General features: G+C 35.0%; 1 protein-coding gene across 3 annotated transcripts; it reads left to right on the top strand.

The window, feature by feature from the left end:
• The first annotated feature begins 12,815 nt into the window (after window positions 1-12,815).
• LOC148854510 (protein SPIRAL1-like 2) lies at window positions 12,816-17,184 on the top strand. Of its 3 annotated transcripts, none has more exons than XM_088984292.1 (3): window positions 12,816-12,903; window positions 15,517-15,821; window positions 16,962-17,184. In XM_088984292.1, exons 2-3 carry the CDS (start codon window positions 15,567-15,569, stop codon window positions 17,037-17,039), a joined length of 333 nt encoding a protein of 110 aa, XP_088840418.1. In that variant the 5' UTR covers window positions 12,816-12,903; window positions 15,517-15,566; the 3' UTR covers window positions 17,040-17,184. The 3 variants fall into 3 exon arrangements, with proteins under 3 accessions (XP_088840418.1, XP_088840420.1, XP_088840417.1); XM_088984294.1 differs by having other exon boundaries at window positions 12,816-12,898; XM_088984291.1 differs by having other exon boundaries at window positions 12,816-12,869.
• The last annotated feature ends 1,222 nt before the right edge of the window (window positions 17,185-18,406 follow it).

The raw sequence follows: 18,406 nt of genomic DNA on the forward strand, positions 1-18,406 counted from the left end.
TAAGTTAATACACCATTAAGTTCACATATGTTAGAATGGATTAGTTCTAGAAGTTGAGAAATTCTCTCAACACTAGGGAAATGTTTCTTAGCCATTTTAGATTTTACACATATTTCACATTTTTCAGTTGATTCATTACTGTAAGCAATTATACTAAGTTTGCTCATGTTTTTTATGGATTTAAAATTCACGTGTGCTAATCTATCATGCCATAAAGAGAAAGAATCAACAATATAAACATAAACTTTTCCTTCATTAATACTTAATTTGAACATACCATTACAACCATATCCCTTCCCAACAAACATCTCATTCTTGGATATGATTAGTTTGTCGGATTCAAAGACAACTTTGAATCCTCTCTTACAAACAAGATTTACTAAGACCAAGTTCTTTCTAATGTCAGGAACATGGAGAACATTCAGAAGAGTTAGTGTCTTTCAGGAGGTGAAGTTCAACTCTACGCTGCCTCTTCCAGCAACTTTGGCATATGTTTGGTTTCCCATTTGTACCTCCTAGCCATCAGTCACTTCTTCATATGTCTTGAACAAGGACTTGTCCTTGCAAACATGGACTGTGGCGCCTGAATCAAACCACCATCCAGAAGACGATTATGCCATGTTGACTTCAATAATCATGGCCACGAAATTGACCTTTCCGATGTCGGTAGACTCGGTCATAATGCCCCTTCTTTCCACAAACATAGCATGATCATTTCTTATTGTTGCTCTTCTTGAAGTTTCCATCCTTCTTCTTTACTTGTAATGCAGGGTTAGTCTTCTTCGATCCGTTTTCCACAAAATTGACCTTAGAGTTCAGCATACTGGCTAGGGTCTTATCCTTACTGTCTCTAAACCGAGACTCTTTTTCAATATGAAGGTGTTGCTGAATTTGCTCCAAGGTAAGTTCTTCAGCCTTGTATAAAAGCTTCTTCTTGTAATCCTTCCAAGAGGGTGAAAGTTTGGCAATGATTGCTCCCACTTGGAAAGATTCAGAAAAGATGATGTTAAGGGATCGAATTTTGTTGACTATCACCTGTAGTTTATGAACTTGCTCCAGTATGGGTTTATGGTCGTTCATGGTGAAGTCAAAGTATTCTGCAACAAGATACTTATTTGTACATGCTTCTCACACCTTGTATTTGAATTCCAGGGCCTTCCAGATTTTTTTTGGAGATGTAAGTTCCTTGTAGAAGTTGTAGAGCCAATCTGATAAAGCATTCGGTATGTGTCATCGGCACGGAAGTGCGTCCTCTTCTCATTTTGCTCTTTCCTTCTTTAGTTTCTCTTAGTCTTTGTTAGTGGGTTCAGAAAGTGATTGCAGATTCAGGTCTAACAGATAGTATAGCTTCAATGTGGTCAGAAAGAAGATCATCTTGTCTAGACATCGGCTGAAATTTGCTCCATCAAACTGGTCTAGTCGAACAAGATCTCGGTTCATCATCTTGATCGAAGTCATGCTTGCCTCCGCTTCCTTGCAGAATAAATTTCTAAAATTGTTGGGAAAAAATGGGGTCACTGTCTTTAAAACGTTATTTGCCCCCACTCAGTTTTACGGAGTTTGCTGTTGGGTTATAGGAAAATTTGTTCCCATGATACAACAGAGCCTTGGGCGAGAATTTACAACCACCAAAGTTGAAGAGTCTCCAAAGAAACCTTCTGTGAGACTGTAGTAGACCGAACTGAGAGAGAGGGAGTGAATTTCGAAATTGTGTGTTTTGGAGTCTGATTCATGCTCCTTAAATAATTTGTGAAGAGGTATGAGGAAAAGGTAGGTGCTGGTTTAGAGAAGGCACCTTGAACAATCACAATGTTTGTGACTGTTTAAAAAGTATTTAACAATTAGTGACTATTAACTTTGAATTGTGCCTCTTGATCACACCCGATCGAATCGTGACCATTGATCTCATCAACAGTGATCAACGGTCAGCAACACACCAAAACCAAGGCCGCCCATCGCGAGCCACGCAGGTGCGCGCCCGCACACACGCGTGCGCACGTGTTGCGTGGTATCGAATCCCGATACTCTCCTCCACTAATTCTAAGGAGTGTAAATCAGCTTCTATTTAAATACTGAAAACAAAACTTTTGACCAATCAAACCCATTAGATTTAATCTCTTATGAGATTAAAATCCAACAATATGTAGACTAAAATGCCATATTTTTTGTATGAATATTACTACTTTTTCATACAAGTTTGATGTCGGCATGAGAGCTAGATGAAGAGAAATTACTATGCAGAAATTGAAAAGACTATATGCAAAATTTGTGTGATTTAAAAGGAATGATGCATGTTTTGATACTGTTTCAGGTTGAATATGACATTTTCTCCAAAATCCTAATTTTTAACATTTTCATGCATTCAAAAAATAGAACATATCTTACAATACTTAACAATACATTGCGATATTTTCAACCTTTCTTATTTATTGATCCTAATAGAATATCAATGGCTCTTTACTTCATCACCTCCTTTTCTTTCAGGGTGGTCCTTGTTTGGTGGCTAAGGGTTACCCTTATTGGATTTGGTGGTCAAAACAACATGAATGTTTTTTTTTGTGTTCTCGATCAATAGGCCAATGGAACATGTCAAGTCAAACACTTTAACATTTAAGATAGTAACATCCCACCACATTTCTGTAACCGATGTCTCAGTGGCTTCAATCTGGGCAGCTCTCAATCCAATGGAAGGTATTTCTCGTTATGAGGATTTTAGGTAAGGTTCAAAGTATCGATACAGGCTGATATGGTAAGGAGTATCGACCTGTATTGGTGTTTTTTTTTTTTTTTTATGTTTCATTTATTTTTTTTTGAAATCGGTTCAGTGGGATCGGTTTAAGTCTTGATTACCCTCTGAACCATGGTCTGACCCAATACAACTCCTGTAGGGGTGTATTGGGAAACTCCCAACACGATGCGTATTGGCCGATACTTTGAACCTTGCTTCTAGATAACCCTTACAGTGATAGCCTTCATACTACTCTAGGTAGCCCTTCTCTTGAATAGCCCTGTCCATGATTCAAACTTGAGACGTGGTGGTAAGCTCTGACACCAAAAGTTGTATTACAATGAGAAGGTGGTTAGCTGCTAATTCGTCTTCTAAAAATCAATATACTATACAATCATGACAGTTCAATTAGAGACGGCAAAGTTTTGTTTGGGATGGTGGATTTGGGGTGAACAATTCAAAAACGGGATGATTTATAAAAAAAGAAAAAGTTTGAACTTCACTTATCTTTTCTAATTAATCACCAAATTAAAGGAAGGAATTAGTAGATTTGAAGTGGGTGAATTGGGTGAATTTGACCATTTGAGTTGACTTCAAGTTCACAATGCGGGTGATCATTTTCGAGTTCCAGAGTTAAATTTTGGTCCGCGGTATCGGGTCATACCATGGGATACAGAAGCATATCAAACCTCCGCTTGACTACTTCAATATAAAATGGTTTGCGATTGACACGACTTGAACCCAAGACCACATCTCACCTAGCACCGAAGAACAACCCATTTTTAGCCACTGAGACAACATTTCTTTAATGTCAATAATTGGAATAAATTAACTTTTATTACTTAATATTTACATAAAATCTCAAAAACCAACATATACTTATCTTCAACAACTCCAATTACAAATTAAAAAGAATAATATTTAAAATTAATATTTTATAACCAATAGAATAAATAATCTATCAAATCCACATTTGTATAAAAAGTTGGTTTTTAATTTAAAGAAATTTTAAAATATTAATATTAGAATAATTATTTTAATACTTAAAATTTACTAATTTGCACATGATATATATCTCAAAACTTTTTATAAATTATTAATTAATATTTTAATTTGCATTAAATAACCATATATTTATTATTTACAAAAATAAAAATATTATTTGTAAAATATTTAAAAATATAATATAAATTGAACCTATCAAATCCATATTTATATTAAAAAAGTTATTTTTTTATTTTAGAAATTTATAAAAATAAAAATAATAATAATGAAATAATTATTATAGTAATTAAAATTTGTTAATCTTCATATAATATATATCTTTGAAATTTAAATATATTTGATATATTTTAAGTTAGGATTATATGTTTTTATAAATTATCAGATAATTTTTATTTGCATTTTATAATAACATATTTATTGTTTACAAAAATAAAAAGATTCTTTACCAAAAATTTGAGAATTAATTTTTAGTTAACATTTTTGTTAATGTTTAAAATTATGAGTAGAAAAATAGAAAAAAATGATATAATAATTGAAATATAATAGTTGTGTATGTTTCGTTAGACTTTAATATGAAATAAGATAATAATGGCTTTGTGCATGTATTAATTTGTAAAAATCTATATAATATGTTTCTTTGAATATTGATTAATGCATATCAATATATTTATACATTTTTGTAGCTATTTTGACATTAAACCTATTGTTAGTAATATATTTATGGAATTAATATTTATTTTCCTAACGTATCCAATTGTTTTCATGTTTTTTGTCCCTATCCATGCGTTTCCAAAGCATATCTGTATCCGTATCCGTATCCAAATTATCTGATACCAATACTTTAATCCTTGATTTTATGAACATTTTATTGTTAATATTATATCAACTAGAAAATTATAAAAAGATACAATTGACTGATCACTGACGTTTGTATTTCTTCTACCATTTCATATCTATACTACTTTAAAGAGCACGAATGGCCTCAAGAATATTTTTGGAATTTTCTAAGGACAAAATTTACCCCTCTAAGTTGAAATTTATTGATAAAAAATGAGGGCAAATAGGATAATCGGTTCTTGATATTAAATGAGTTGAAAAGAGGTAATTTAAAGTTATTCAATGCATTTAATTTTCTCTCATTAAATCCAACATTTAAGTATTAATTTGCATTCATGTTCATTGAATCATATATTTAAGTCATTTTTGTTTCTTCTCATCATTAAGTTCTATTAATTAAATCCATACTTAATAAATTAATAATTCCAATAACATAAAAGCTTATACTTTTAAAATCTACCTAGCAAAAATATTATTTTCATCTAAGTGGTGGTATGAAATTAAATCATTAATTTGGGTCAAATGGGTTAATCATGTTGCCACGATTAAATAATAAAATTAGAAAATAGATAAAATAAAAAAATAGAAATTAAAAAAATTGGGAACATTTTTAACATACATATTAAACAACAATAAGTATGATATATAAGAAATATTTTTATTAATGATGGAAATGGAATGTAAAATTTAAAATGAAAATATTTTCCTATTCTCTCTCATTAAATCCTATATTTAAGATATATTTTTCTCATCATTAAATTCTTATAATTAAATCTACAATATTAATTTTAATAGTATAAAATTAAATATATTGAAAAGTAATTTGAAAACAAGACCATTTTCTTCCCTCTCGGTGGTGGATAAACAATTCAACCATTTGGGGTCAAATGGATTAATAAATAATGCCATAATTAAATAATAAAAAATTAAAATAAATAACTATGAAATGTAATAAGTATTTTTATTAATGACAAAAATGGAATGCCAAATTCAAAATCTACCTAGAAATGAAATGATGTCATAGTCAAATAATAAAATTTTTAATAATAGAAAATACAAAGAATCATAAAATTAAAAAAAAAATAGAGAAAATTTTGGGCGCATATATAATGTTATATGTTTATAAAAAATTAAATATTGGGTACATCTTTAAAATTCCACATTCATTATATTGAACAAAAAAAGTTTTATACATAAGAAATAATTTTATCAATGACAGAAATGTAATACAAAATTTAATTCCAACCTAGAAATCAAACAATTTTTATTTTTAGGATGGTGGGTTAGTGGTTTGAGTCAAATGATACCTGATGAAGGAAGATTTGGCCCGACCTCACAGTTATGCAACACGTGGCAAAGAAAACAGCTCGGCATAAAAGCAAGCCTAAGGCGTGAGCACCAAGGGGAGAAACCAGCAGTCAGAACTCCCTACTATGGGCCCGAACTCACCCTTGGCCCCAAACCAGAAAAGTAATCCGAACTGGCCTGCATGCAACAGTTCGGGACATACTTCGTCGAACTGGCCTGCCTTGTAACAGTTCGGGACATACTTCGTCGAACTGGCCTGCCTTGTAACAGTTCGGGACATACTTTGCCGAACTGGCCTGCCTTGTAACAGTTTGGGGTACACCTCGCCGAACTGGCCTGCCTTGTAACAGCTCGGGATACACCTCACCGAACTGGCCTGCCGTGCAACAGTTCGGGATACACCTCGCCGAACTGACCTGCCCTATACATACCTCCGAACTCAAGACTTCGCCTCGCTCACCACTCCACATCGCCCTTAGGGCACCAAAACCAAGTAAACCGCACTATGCTTGAAACCGAGGAAGTCCGTACCCAAGGGCGGCGCACCTGACTGACTTGGGATCTGACACTTGATGGCCGCACTCTAAACAACCACCTGCCACTGCCTCCTGACACCGCCATCTCCAGTTAGAGAGACGGTTAGGCAATGACGGTTCTATCCCAGCAGAAAGGACGACGCCCGAATTGACAGACGCAAGGGTAATCATACCCGACCTGACAAGGGCCTCGGAGTGAGTGCGCGAAGTGATTATAAAAGGCCCCCTACCCCCAACAAACAAGGTATGTCAACTTTGCGCTATCTGGTATACACTTTGCTTTTGAGAGATTACTAACTTGAGCTTCGGAGTTATCTCACCGGATTCCCCTGGAGTTCTCTCATCTTTCCCGTTTCAGGCTCCCCGTCGCTCCAGCTCAGAGGCAAATTTGTTGACAGCTAAGACCGGCCGGATTGCACTCCATCAATTGGCGCCGTCTATGGGAACGCTTCTAAAAGCCTCCCTCTAAATCTCTTTTACCTACCCTCTTTCAAAAACTCCAACACTCACTCCAACACCAAAATGGCCTCCTCCAGCAGTGTCGGACGTGGAACAGAAACAACCACTACCGAAGAGCAACTCCATGTTCCGGCGGTGTGCATTGGGCAGTTCACCATCCCCCTTTCAGTGGATGGGATCCCAAGTTTGAATGTGCCACAGGCGGTGGCACCTCTGAACACTCCCTCGTTGAACATTCCTCTTTCACTCCCCATTGGTTTATGTTCCAACTTGTAACTTAATTTTAAATGTATAATTTTCCCTAATTTAAAACTAATCCAAAAGCAAAGCTATTTTCTTATCTAGATGGTGGATCAGTGGTTCAACTTTTAAAAGAAATCCATGATGTCATAATTGAATAATAAATATTTAAGTTTATTTTTAATCATATTGTTATTTTTGTTAATTTTCAACTTCTATCTTAAGTATGATATATCTAAAATTCAAGTAATTAATATGAAGAAAAACTTCTCATGTGCAACGCATGTGCTTAATTACTAGTATTTATCAAAGGTATCAATAAATCAAACTTCAATAATTATTAAAACATTTCCTTCTATATTGGATTTGTATGTATTTCCTTAGGCTGCGTTTGGAAACAATGCAAATGGAGTGTAAATTCTGGTTCAGGGTAAATTTGTGCTCTGGTTCACTTTTGCCTGTGTTTGGCAACATTACATTTATGTATTGGCAAATAATAGACCAATGCATATTATTATTTACATTGATAATAAGATGTAAAAGTACATCAATAAAAAAAATAAATTTGCATTTAATTGGGCTTTTGATAAGAAAAAAAAAAGCTTAGGCTTTATTGGAATTCATGTTTGCATTCATTACAGTTAAAAGTCTGTTTGGTAAGAAGTCAAATTTTCCTAGGAACCATTTTACACTCTGCATATTTGCACTCACACTTATTTGCATTGTTTCCAAACGCAGCTTTAATATATCCACGTTGGTTTGATTTTTTTCACCATATATAAAATATATCTTAATATGTTACTTAAAATTGACTTTTCATACTCTTTATACTTCTAATAGTTTGAATCTTTAAGGGCGTAGAACTGATACAAATTTGAGGATTAAAACATGTGAACAATCTAATGGTTTTTCCTACATGGCAGAAGGGTTGTATTGGCCAAATGATCGATCCATGTTGCGACTTGCAACCAAATGGGTGGTGGGATTTCTGCTGTTATGCAGCGGAGACCCAGGATCAAGTCCCATTACACCAGGTTTGGGGGTAAAGGGAATGAGGGATGGACTACCCCCATTGCGTAGCCTGTCAAAAAAACCTAGCATACCTCTTTAAAAAAAAAAAATCATGTAGAATGGATTCATTACATAATACTAAGGTAATATATACAAAATCTGAAAACAAAAATAAGAAACTTTTCAGACCTCACCTAACTACTTAAACTTTTATTTGATTAAATGATCTAATATTTATGGATGGTCCTGTACTTATCTACGCTTCAGTCCAATGGGCTTTCACGGGCTTGTTCAACTAGGTGGACCCTTCATCGGACGGCACAATTCCTTGATATAAAACTCATGTTTAAGGTATGTTCTGTCAATTGCATATATTTGTCCAGTGGAGAAAATGTTGGTTAGAAATTAGAATTACTAGTAGCTATGAAGTTAAGGCCCAAAAGTCAAATGATCATGCTGGTTTCTGGTTTTTGGTGCACTCACCCTTTGAAGTGGGACCCATGTATCATTCTTCTTCCGTGGCACGTGACAAGTACAGGCTTTGTAGACAGTCCAATCAAGATGGCTCTTTCATTTGGATTTTGGAGTTTTGTTATGTCTATTTCCATTTCCACGCATCTTATCCAAACATATCCTTGCTGTGTTTGGTGAATGAAAAAATGTATTACTCTATTTTTTTCCTACTCCAAATGAAAGCAAAATTTGTTTTCAAACTTTGCATTGAAGGTTGGTGAATACAAAGCGGATTGATTTCAGCCTTAATTGATTTGTATCTGCACTCATTCAACCAATGGATAAGATTCCAATGATGCTTTCAAGATAATAACGACAATAACAATAACAACATCAATAATAATAATAATAATAAATAAATAAATAAATAAATAAATAATCCTAAACTATGTTTTGGATACCAAACACTTGCATCATATTCCCAACTCACATCTACAATATCACAAATGCTCTTGCTTTGCTAAAAATCTCTCCTCTCTCTTTCTTTTCATGAGAATCATTAAGGTTGAGTTGGAAGGAGTATAAATACAAATATGTAGAGTGCAAAATCTTATATTTTGTATGTATTTACATCGTACATATTTACATTTGTACTCCTTTCAAACTGAGCCCAAAGATTTTTTTTTTTCAAAGGAAATTCTGAGCATGATTCAAATGGAGAATTCAGGATTGAAGTTTGATATTGAACTGCAGTTAATGGTGATTGGTGGAATCAAAAGTTTCTACAAATTTTATTATTATATTAGTTCTTAAAGTTAGTTCCACCTTACCAGAAAAAACTAAAAAAGAGAAGAAGAAAGAGCTGATAGTTGCGCCCCCTCATGATTCATTACTTAAAGGAGATAATAGAACACCCTACTTCTACTTGGAACCAATTGGTGCCAGCCTGCCGGCAGTAAAGCATGTCGATGGATTGGGTCTGGATCGAAACAGGGTGAACCAGTCTTGAATCAGTTATTATTTTTTTTTTTTTTAACTGAACAGGTATTAATCGGTTAAATAAATTAAATCCAGAAGCAAACCAATTATTAATCGGGAATATTAAGTTAGGGCTACAAATAAGTTAGATCAGATTTGACTTGAATTCGAATCCGATAAGAGTAGGATTCAAATACGTCCCTTGATCCTAACAAATCGAATTGGATTGAAAACCTCCATCTCTTTAGTTAATGGATCAAATTCTGATATACCCATTCCTATTTGCCACAACTAGGGGTGCACTGTGGGCTTATTTTTGAAACTGAATCAGGGTTACCGGTTTTGATCGGATTCTGATATACCCATTCCTACTTGCCACGACTAAGGGTGCATTGTGGGCTTAATTTTGGAAAATCGGTAACCAAAGCCGATTGATTAACTAGTTGACCAGTTCGGTTCGTTAGTTTTTTATTATTTACAATATATTATAAAAAATACATATATAAATATATAGTAAAACACTACAAATATATATAAAATATTATATTTTAAATAATAAATTATATAGTATATATTATAAACATATATATTTATATATATAATGCATATTTATTAATTTATAATGTATAAAAAATGTAATATATATGTATGATATACATAAAATATATAAATATATGTATACCGATTGGTTTAGTTAACTGTCGGTTTTCTATTTTGATTAATTGAAACTAAATCGATACCTTCGGTTTTTTAAATACCGAACCAATTGGTTTGGTTAATCGAATTTTTGGTTCGGTTTCGATCAGTTCAGTTTTTTGGTTTTTCTTGCTCACCCCTAGCCATGACCTGATATGATCTGTCAATTATGCAATATTATATATTATATACATATATTCTATATATTATTTATTATAATATGTTATTTATATTATATCATAATTTTTTATTACAGTTCAACTTGAATTGGATATTCAATAAGATATTCAAATTTGTACTTGAAATCTATATAATTATTTATAGGAAAAATCTATGATGCTAAAAATACATGGTATAGAAAGAGTTTTGATCAACCAAAACCCATCCATGAATTTTTATAAAAAATACTTTATTCGCCACCATGTTTTAGATTCCAATTTATCAGTTAGTTATTTTTTGGATATTATATTTGAACCCTTATATGAAAATAATACAATTCAAAATACATGAGATTTGTATATATTATTAATTACATGGGAAAATCTATGATGCAGAAAAGATATGGTATGGGAAGAATTTTGACCAATCAAAACCCACTCATGAATTTTGATAAATAACATCTGATTGGCTACTACGTTTATGATTCCAGTTAATTGGTCAGAAGTTTTTCATATATCATATCTTTTCCATATCATAGTCGAACCCTAATTATATAATCGGTTCAGATCTTAATAATAACAAAAACTTCACCTTAACCCTTAACCCTGACCCAATTATTAAACCACAAAATCAAAACCGCCGGTTTGATTTATCGGGTGGACCCAACCCATTGACAACTCTCGCACGTCAACTGCTTTGGGCCCAGTGGACTGACTTGACTATCCACCCACTTCCATAACTCAAAAATTTTAAAAAATAACCAAAAATTCTCATTTTTTTTCCTAAAATGACCAATATATCCCTTGAGGCATAGAGAGGATAGTAGGTAGTTAGGTACTCGTAGTCATACACCGACAGCGCAATATGGGCCTCGACTCGGCCCATGTGACTGTGAATCTGCGACCGTCTCTTGCACATCACCAACCGGTGACCGCTTGAGCCAAGTCCTTGAAGCGTTGACCTTATCAAACGATATAAAGAAGGAAAACTTCCACTTTAATATCCTGAACTTAAGGGTGTTGTCAAGTTAATACCCGAATTTTAAAAAAAATGTCAAATTGGTCCAGAATTATTAACCAACGTTAAATATCATATAAAAAGACAAAAATATCCTTCACCTATCATCAAATTTTCTTTTTATTTGTATCAGATCTCTAACCACCCCTTCCATTTCAGCATCAGGGAGGTTTTGTAATGGAAAGCTGGCTACCGACTTTGCTAGTAAAAAAACTCAAGAACCATTAATTGTTTTCTTCTTTCTGGTAAAACTTCATTTTCTTCTCTTAATTCCTATAACGAGGTAATGGGTTTGGTTGCTTTTAATGCCTCTAAGTTCAGCTGAGATCCTTGGCTTCACTTAATACCAACCTGCTTACCTTAGCCAGGAGGCCATAGGAAGTAACCTCTTAATAGGAGCCAACTTTGCTTCAACTGCTTAGATGAGTTTGCTGGTAATCGATTAGAGATCCCATACTGAACTTCCAAGAAGAGAGAAAAAAACAATCAATTAAACCGGACTTAGATTCGAAGTGAAGGACAAGAAAACAGATCTCTCTTGGGATCCAACTGAAACGCTCATGGAGACTCTAGATTTGTCCAAATTTTTAGAGTAAAAGCTTTGAATTCCATGCCTTAAACCCGTAAAACTTTTTCACCAAAAAAAAAAAAACCCGTAAAACTCAACGAATTACAGCTCTTTAAGGATTCCGATGCGCTGAGAGATATCTTCTGTAGGGAAACCGATGGAAGAACAACCGAAGACATCGTTGTCAAAGAAGGCGAGAGGCCACATGCAACTGTGGTGAACTACCCAGGTTAAGTGATTGGCGCCTGGCGGAAAGAGAAAGCATGCATTTTAAGCTTTCATTCTTGTGCTCGTACAGCTTCAGTTGGCGGAGGTGCCACCGCTTACCAGAAAATTCATTAATCACTCCGCATAGTCGGCTGCGGCTGCTCGTACAGCTTCAGAGGCGGTGGCGCCTCCCCATTGTTGGCTGCCCTCCTGGTTTGCTTCAACAAAGACGTGTTCATGTGTTAAGTGTTGATGGGCCGACTGAACATGCACTGGTGTTTATGGGTTCGAGTTCATCATTTCACGTCTTCTGTTCTTTCATTAATTCTATCTAACTATAGTTCAGTGTTATTATGGTTAAGTCTTAAAGTAAAAGACAATGAATAGTATTGTGTTTTTATTTTGACATTTTGAAAAATAACTGGAGGACTGTTAACGGTAGGAATTAAATTGATATTTTTGAAAGTTTGAATATTTCATTGACATATTTAAAAGTTTGGATACTAAATTCACATTATTCCAAATTCAAGGTACTAAAGTAGAATTTTCCCTATAAACAATCTCCCGACTTCATTTGCAATTTATAAATCTCATTTCACCCTTCTTACTCACTCTCCTCCGCTGCTCGCATCTCTGATACCTCTCGAGCTCGGATCCGACGAACTAGGTACGAAACCACAGATCTATGCTTTCATGGTTAGGTTTGTCTCTTGATTGCGTTTCTGATCTTGTTTTTGCCGTGAAATGAAATCTCAGTGACTGTCGTTTTTAGGGTTCTAATCATGTCGTTTTTTGTGCATTTTCTTTTAGTGATATCTACTGTTTCTGATCTGATGTTTTCTTAGTGCATTTTGAGTAGATTTTTCCCTCTTTAAGGAGCATTTTCTCCTTGTTTCTCCTCTCCTGAAGAAAATAACGATTTGATGCGTTTTACTTTTTTTTTTTTTATGTTGAAAGTTTGATTTTTATTTTTATACTGTAACATGAAGATATCCGAGGGTATGATTTTTCTCAAGGGTTTTTTAATCTTTTGAATTTTATCTTGTTAACAATTTGATAATGACGGTTATCGGTTAGAGATTTGATAGCGGAGTTGGAGGTAAGATATAGTCATGCTTTGTGGGGCGAAGTAACCGGTGAATCTAATGGAGATAGAAACTGGACGTTTGGGGAGGGGGGGGGGGTGGACACTATGACATCATGAGATAATGGGAAAAGGACAATTTCTGGAAACTATGGGTTCGTTAATCTCCTCGTTGATTATTGTTGCTGACATTGACAGTTGTCTCAATATTGTTGATTCTTTTCGTTAGCGTGACAATGACTTACAAATCAAGGCTAGAAGTTGTGATTGAATCCTACTGGCCAGTTAGATTCCGGATTCTGTGCATTGGGGGGTGGGGTGGGGGGAGGATGAGAGAAAACGTTTAAGCGGTTGCATACATCAGGATGTTCTGCATGAGGGTCAAAAGTTAGTTTTGGGATAACCATATGGTAGAAGGCCATGCCTTGATTACCATTTTCAGAGTCTAAATTCAAATTATCATGTTCATATTGTTTCTTTGTAGCTTTATTGTAGTATTAGGTCTTTCTTCAAGGTTAAACTTGATGTATTGGATATTTCTAGTGAGGCTTGCTCTTCTTGCTTCTGGTGCCGGGTCTTTACCTTTTCGTCGTAATGCTATATTGTGCAAAGGAGAAAATTACCATTGTGAACCACTGTGTTACAGTATATAAATATGTTTGTTTATATCTTGATGAGTTTTCTATTATGGTACTACTTCTGTTTGGGGGTCTTGTGATGTTTGTACTCTTCTTACCAATTCAGTTTTCATTTCCCTCTGTTTCTGGTATATGTCATGAATGAAGTGGTTGCTAAACATGTGGTATAAGTAGGTAAAATTCGTTTGTGCATGTGGTTTCCATCTAGTTGACATCCAGTCTGGCCATATTTAGATTTTAGAAACCTAGATATGTTTAATGTTGACTCATAAAGAAATTTGGGCGCTGGTCAGTACTGCACTGGCTAATGGAAGTACTGCATCTACCTAGGCTTAGCAATTAGGATTACTTAAAACACGAAAAATGTCTATATTACAAAATGAAGTATTATCCACAAAAAAGCCTTATACTTCAAAAATACTAAGTAGATCAGTCAAACTTTTATGATCAGGAAAAAGAACCAAAGTGAGAAGCCTAATGGCTTGACTGTCTGGGCCATATAGGTTGCTCAAAGATTCAATTTTTGCAGCTTCAAGATAAGGTCGGTGTGGCCCACCATAGGATGGGGTGATGGCTGGAATATGATATGGATTTTTAAAACATTCCCATGTGTGAGAAGTTGGCTTTGATAAGTGGTGCCTTGTTCAAGTTATTCCATTTATTTTGTGTTGATGCTTGTTCTGAATTGCTTAACCAGTACCTTCCAGTTATAGCTTTGGACTGTTTTTTTTTCATTAAAGAATGTGCAATCATTTTCTTGACTGTACTTGCCTTGATATATTTCAATGTTATAGGTCCTAAATAGCCATCCGTAGAAACCTAGGAGTAGCAATAAGCAATAAAATGACAGAGTAGACTAAGATGGTTTGGTCACATGCATAGAAGACCAACAGCTCCAGTTAGGAGAAGTGATTTGTTACAAGTGGAAGGGGCTAGAAGAGCTAGGGGTAGAAAAAAAAAGGACGTGGGTAGAAGTAGTAAGAAATAGTTTAAGAACTAATAATTTAATAGTGGATATGACTTTAAATAGAATGGATTGGCGAAACAGGATCCATGTAGTCGACCCCATACAGTTGGGATAAGGCATGGGTGATTATGATGTCTTAAATTTGTTTGAGTTTTAAACAAATAGTTTGTTTACTTTTGCAGTATTTATAAGTAATCAAATTACCTTCAAGTTTATGATTGCTTCAGGGATTTCTCTATAGTTGCTTCCACAGGGAGGATTCAATTCTACATAATGGGATATTGTCATGAACTTTGCTTTAAGTTAAAATTTTACCTTTCTGAATAATGAACTATAACTGCTTTGTCTGCCACTGGGATTAGATGATGTTCTTCTGTGAATTAATTCTCCAAATAAGATCATTGCGCTTGATTTATTTACTAAATGCTTAGAGAAAAATTCATAGTAATCTTAAAGCACATTCATCCACTCCTGCTTGTTCATCCTATCTGCCACAAGTGCTTTTCTAGAATTTTGCCATGACATCCAACATAGTTTATCAACTTTCTGTTTACACTTATTTTATGCATGATGGATTCCAATCTTCTCTGTTTTACTCACTTAATCTATTGGGTATTCTTTACAGGGCCAAGACATTCTTATCTATAACAGGAAAAGAAAGGGGAACCAGAGAAAATGGGTCGTGGAGTGAGCAGTGGAGGAGGACAAAGTTCATTGGGCTACCTGTTTGGAGGTGGCGAGGCATCAAAGCCGGTCGCCAACCATTCCCAAGATGCTCAGAACCAGGGACATGGTGAAAACAATGGGCCACCACACAAGTCCGCTCCTGCACCAGTGGACAACAGTAAGCAGATTCCAGCTGGTATTCAGGGGAGCCAAGCAAACAATTACTTTCGTGCAGATGGTCAGAACAGTGGAAACTTCATCACGGTAAGATTGTAGTTGAGTATGTTCTGTTGCTTATCTTTTTCCTTTTTCTGTGTTGGTTGATGAATCTTATCCAAAATGAAGCCTTAATGCTGACACCTATTACTGAGAATGAAGTGAGAACTCAGAACTCATATTGCAAAGATGAACTAAACTACCTTGAGGTACAGTATATATAGCTCATCCATTGCAAAGATGTCTGAATTATCAGCAGAGGAAATTCTATGATACATATTGAATGCTTTCAATAACATTCAATTCCTTTTGGAATTGCGTGTTTTCTGGGATGGTTTTAACCAGTGTTCCATTATAAGAACTTTGACAACTACATCATAGCAAATTCCAGTCTACAACATCTTCCTACCAAAACAAAGGCATCTCAACTCCTTATTTTGAATGGATAAAGCCTGGCATGAACCTGCACTGAACCGACCTAACCTGTTCAGCCCATTAATTTTTGTAGTAAGTTACATGTTTGGACAATGTTAGATTATACTTTTGTGGTCTCGAGGAAGAAAGGGGAAGTGTTGGGGGACCGAAAAAGAATAGAAAATTGCCACGAACCAATATTATTTATTCTTGTTAAGTACTCGTTAATATTGTGTGGTTCATGATAAAGTAAAATTTTGTATGAGGCGCATCATATATATTGTTTGAAGAATGGGCAATATCATTTTAGTCCCAAATCTTTATCCGTTGGGTTGATAACCCCAAAACAGCATGCATCTAGAAACATTTAACCCAATTCATCAAAAAAAAAAAATTTAATCCAACCCTTAAATAAATGGGTTAGTTGAGCGGGTTGTATTGGAAACACTTGACAACATGCATCTAGAAACACGTCACTACAGTAGCACATTGAGAACATCTCCCTTATTTGCATGCTTCCATTCGTGGGGAGAGATGTTCCCAATGTACAGCTGTAGTTTCATGTGGGTAGTGGGTAGTAGGAGATCCAAATTGCATTTTAGGTCATTGAACAACGATGCTCGTAGCCCATTTTCACCTTTTTTTTTATCTATTTATTAATATGCTTAATTATTGTTCACTTATTATCTCAGTTTCTTCTCTGTACATGAGCTAAATTTGTATACATGTTATTGCTAAACAAAATCGTTAAGCATCAATTTTCTCTGGGTACAGGATCGGCCTTCTACCAAGGTTCACTCTGCCCCTGGCGGTGGATCTTCCCTGGGTTACCTCTTCGGTGGCAATAACTAACTCCTTTGGCCTTTGAAGAGCATTATTGTTTACTGTTTGTCCAGAACCGGTACTAGTTTGGAAAAACAATATTTCAATCGTGTAGACATTATCAACTGCTTGATATTGTGCTATATATAGTATATATAATCGTTACTTGTTATAACCGTTGTGGCTGGATTTGCTCGAGTAAGAATGTTATTAGATGCAAAATCGTCCATTGCGAGCTCAATGGCGACTGATTAACGAGCTTCTGTTTTCTGATCGCTAATTTCATGTTCAGTTGGAGGTCTTCGCCAATGTGCGTGGTTCTGTCTTCTTTGGCAGCTGATTAATTTATCGCTGACCTCTCTAACGTCTTGTATATTTATTATTTATTTTTGGGTCGACTCCATAACCCTCTACCATTCGCGTGTTTCACCTAAACTACCAAAGCTTCATTATCTGCCAGATTCCCCTTGAACTATCATAAACTATAAAATTATCTGAAAGGGTGATTTAAGCATTTCAAAATGTCACCATCACCATTTACTTGCACAGGGGTGCTTATTTGCTCAATTTCTGATTGTTAAGGGAGATTTTGGCACAGGCAAAACCAATTTTTTAACAACCGACCCAGAACGGAACCAGAACTGCCACTGGTTTGACCGTCTTCGAACGGATGGTCTATTTTAATTTAAAAATAAAAAATTAAAAAATAATTAAAATAAAAAGGTCTATGACCTGTTGTCTCGGGTTGACAGTTGACTGTTCAAATTTCGCCAAGATATGAGTCAAGGGTAACTGTCCAGATGAACCATGGTTCGAAGACCATGAGAAAAACAATCCCATGGTACAGGGGAAGTGGGGATCTTATTAAGAATGGATTCTACGTTCTATCATCATGAGATGCAGACACAGATCATGTTGGAACCGTATTGTGAACTTGTGATAGTTATTATGACTTTATGAGACGTTTTCTAATGCATTTTGAGTGACGATTTTGAAATGATTGTATTTCCTTCATGGGCTGGTTAATGAACATCGGTGTCAATGGCAATACACTGAAAAAGCAGGGTCTATTAAACACGGTGACCCTGTTTTTAGGGTGTAGGATTAGCGACTTCACAATGGTAGCACACTATTCTTATATTTCAGCAATCCTGAGATGCTTTAAAAAATGTGTATTAATGTATTAAAACATATCCCCTTACACCGACAACGATATGATATGCCCCATGTTGCCCAACATATTCACTAGGAATTTTAAGCTGCATATCCTTCATTCACCACCAAGTGAAACCTTGAAGACAATTGGTGACAAGGGTCAAGGAATTAAAACATATCTTAGTGACCAACTCATGATTTCGCCAAATAGACGACACCCCTTACCGCGAGCACCAGCGCTC

The sequence above is a fragment of the Nelumbo lutea genome, chromosome 4 (assembly GCF_056320005.1).
Source record: "Nelumbo lutea isolate HS-2025 chromosome 4, American lotus-T2T, whole genome shotgun sequence".
Taxonomy (NCBI): Eukaryota; Viridiplantae; Streptophyta; class Magnoliopsida; order Proteales; family Nelumbonaceae; genus Nelumbo; species Nelumbo lutea.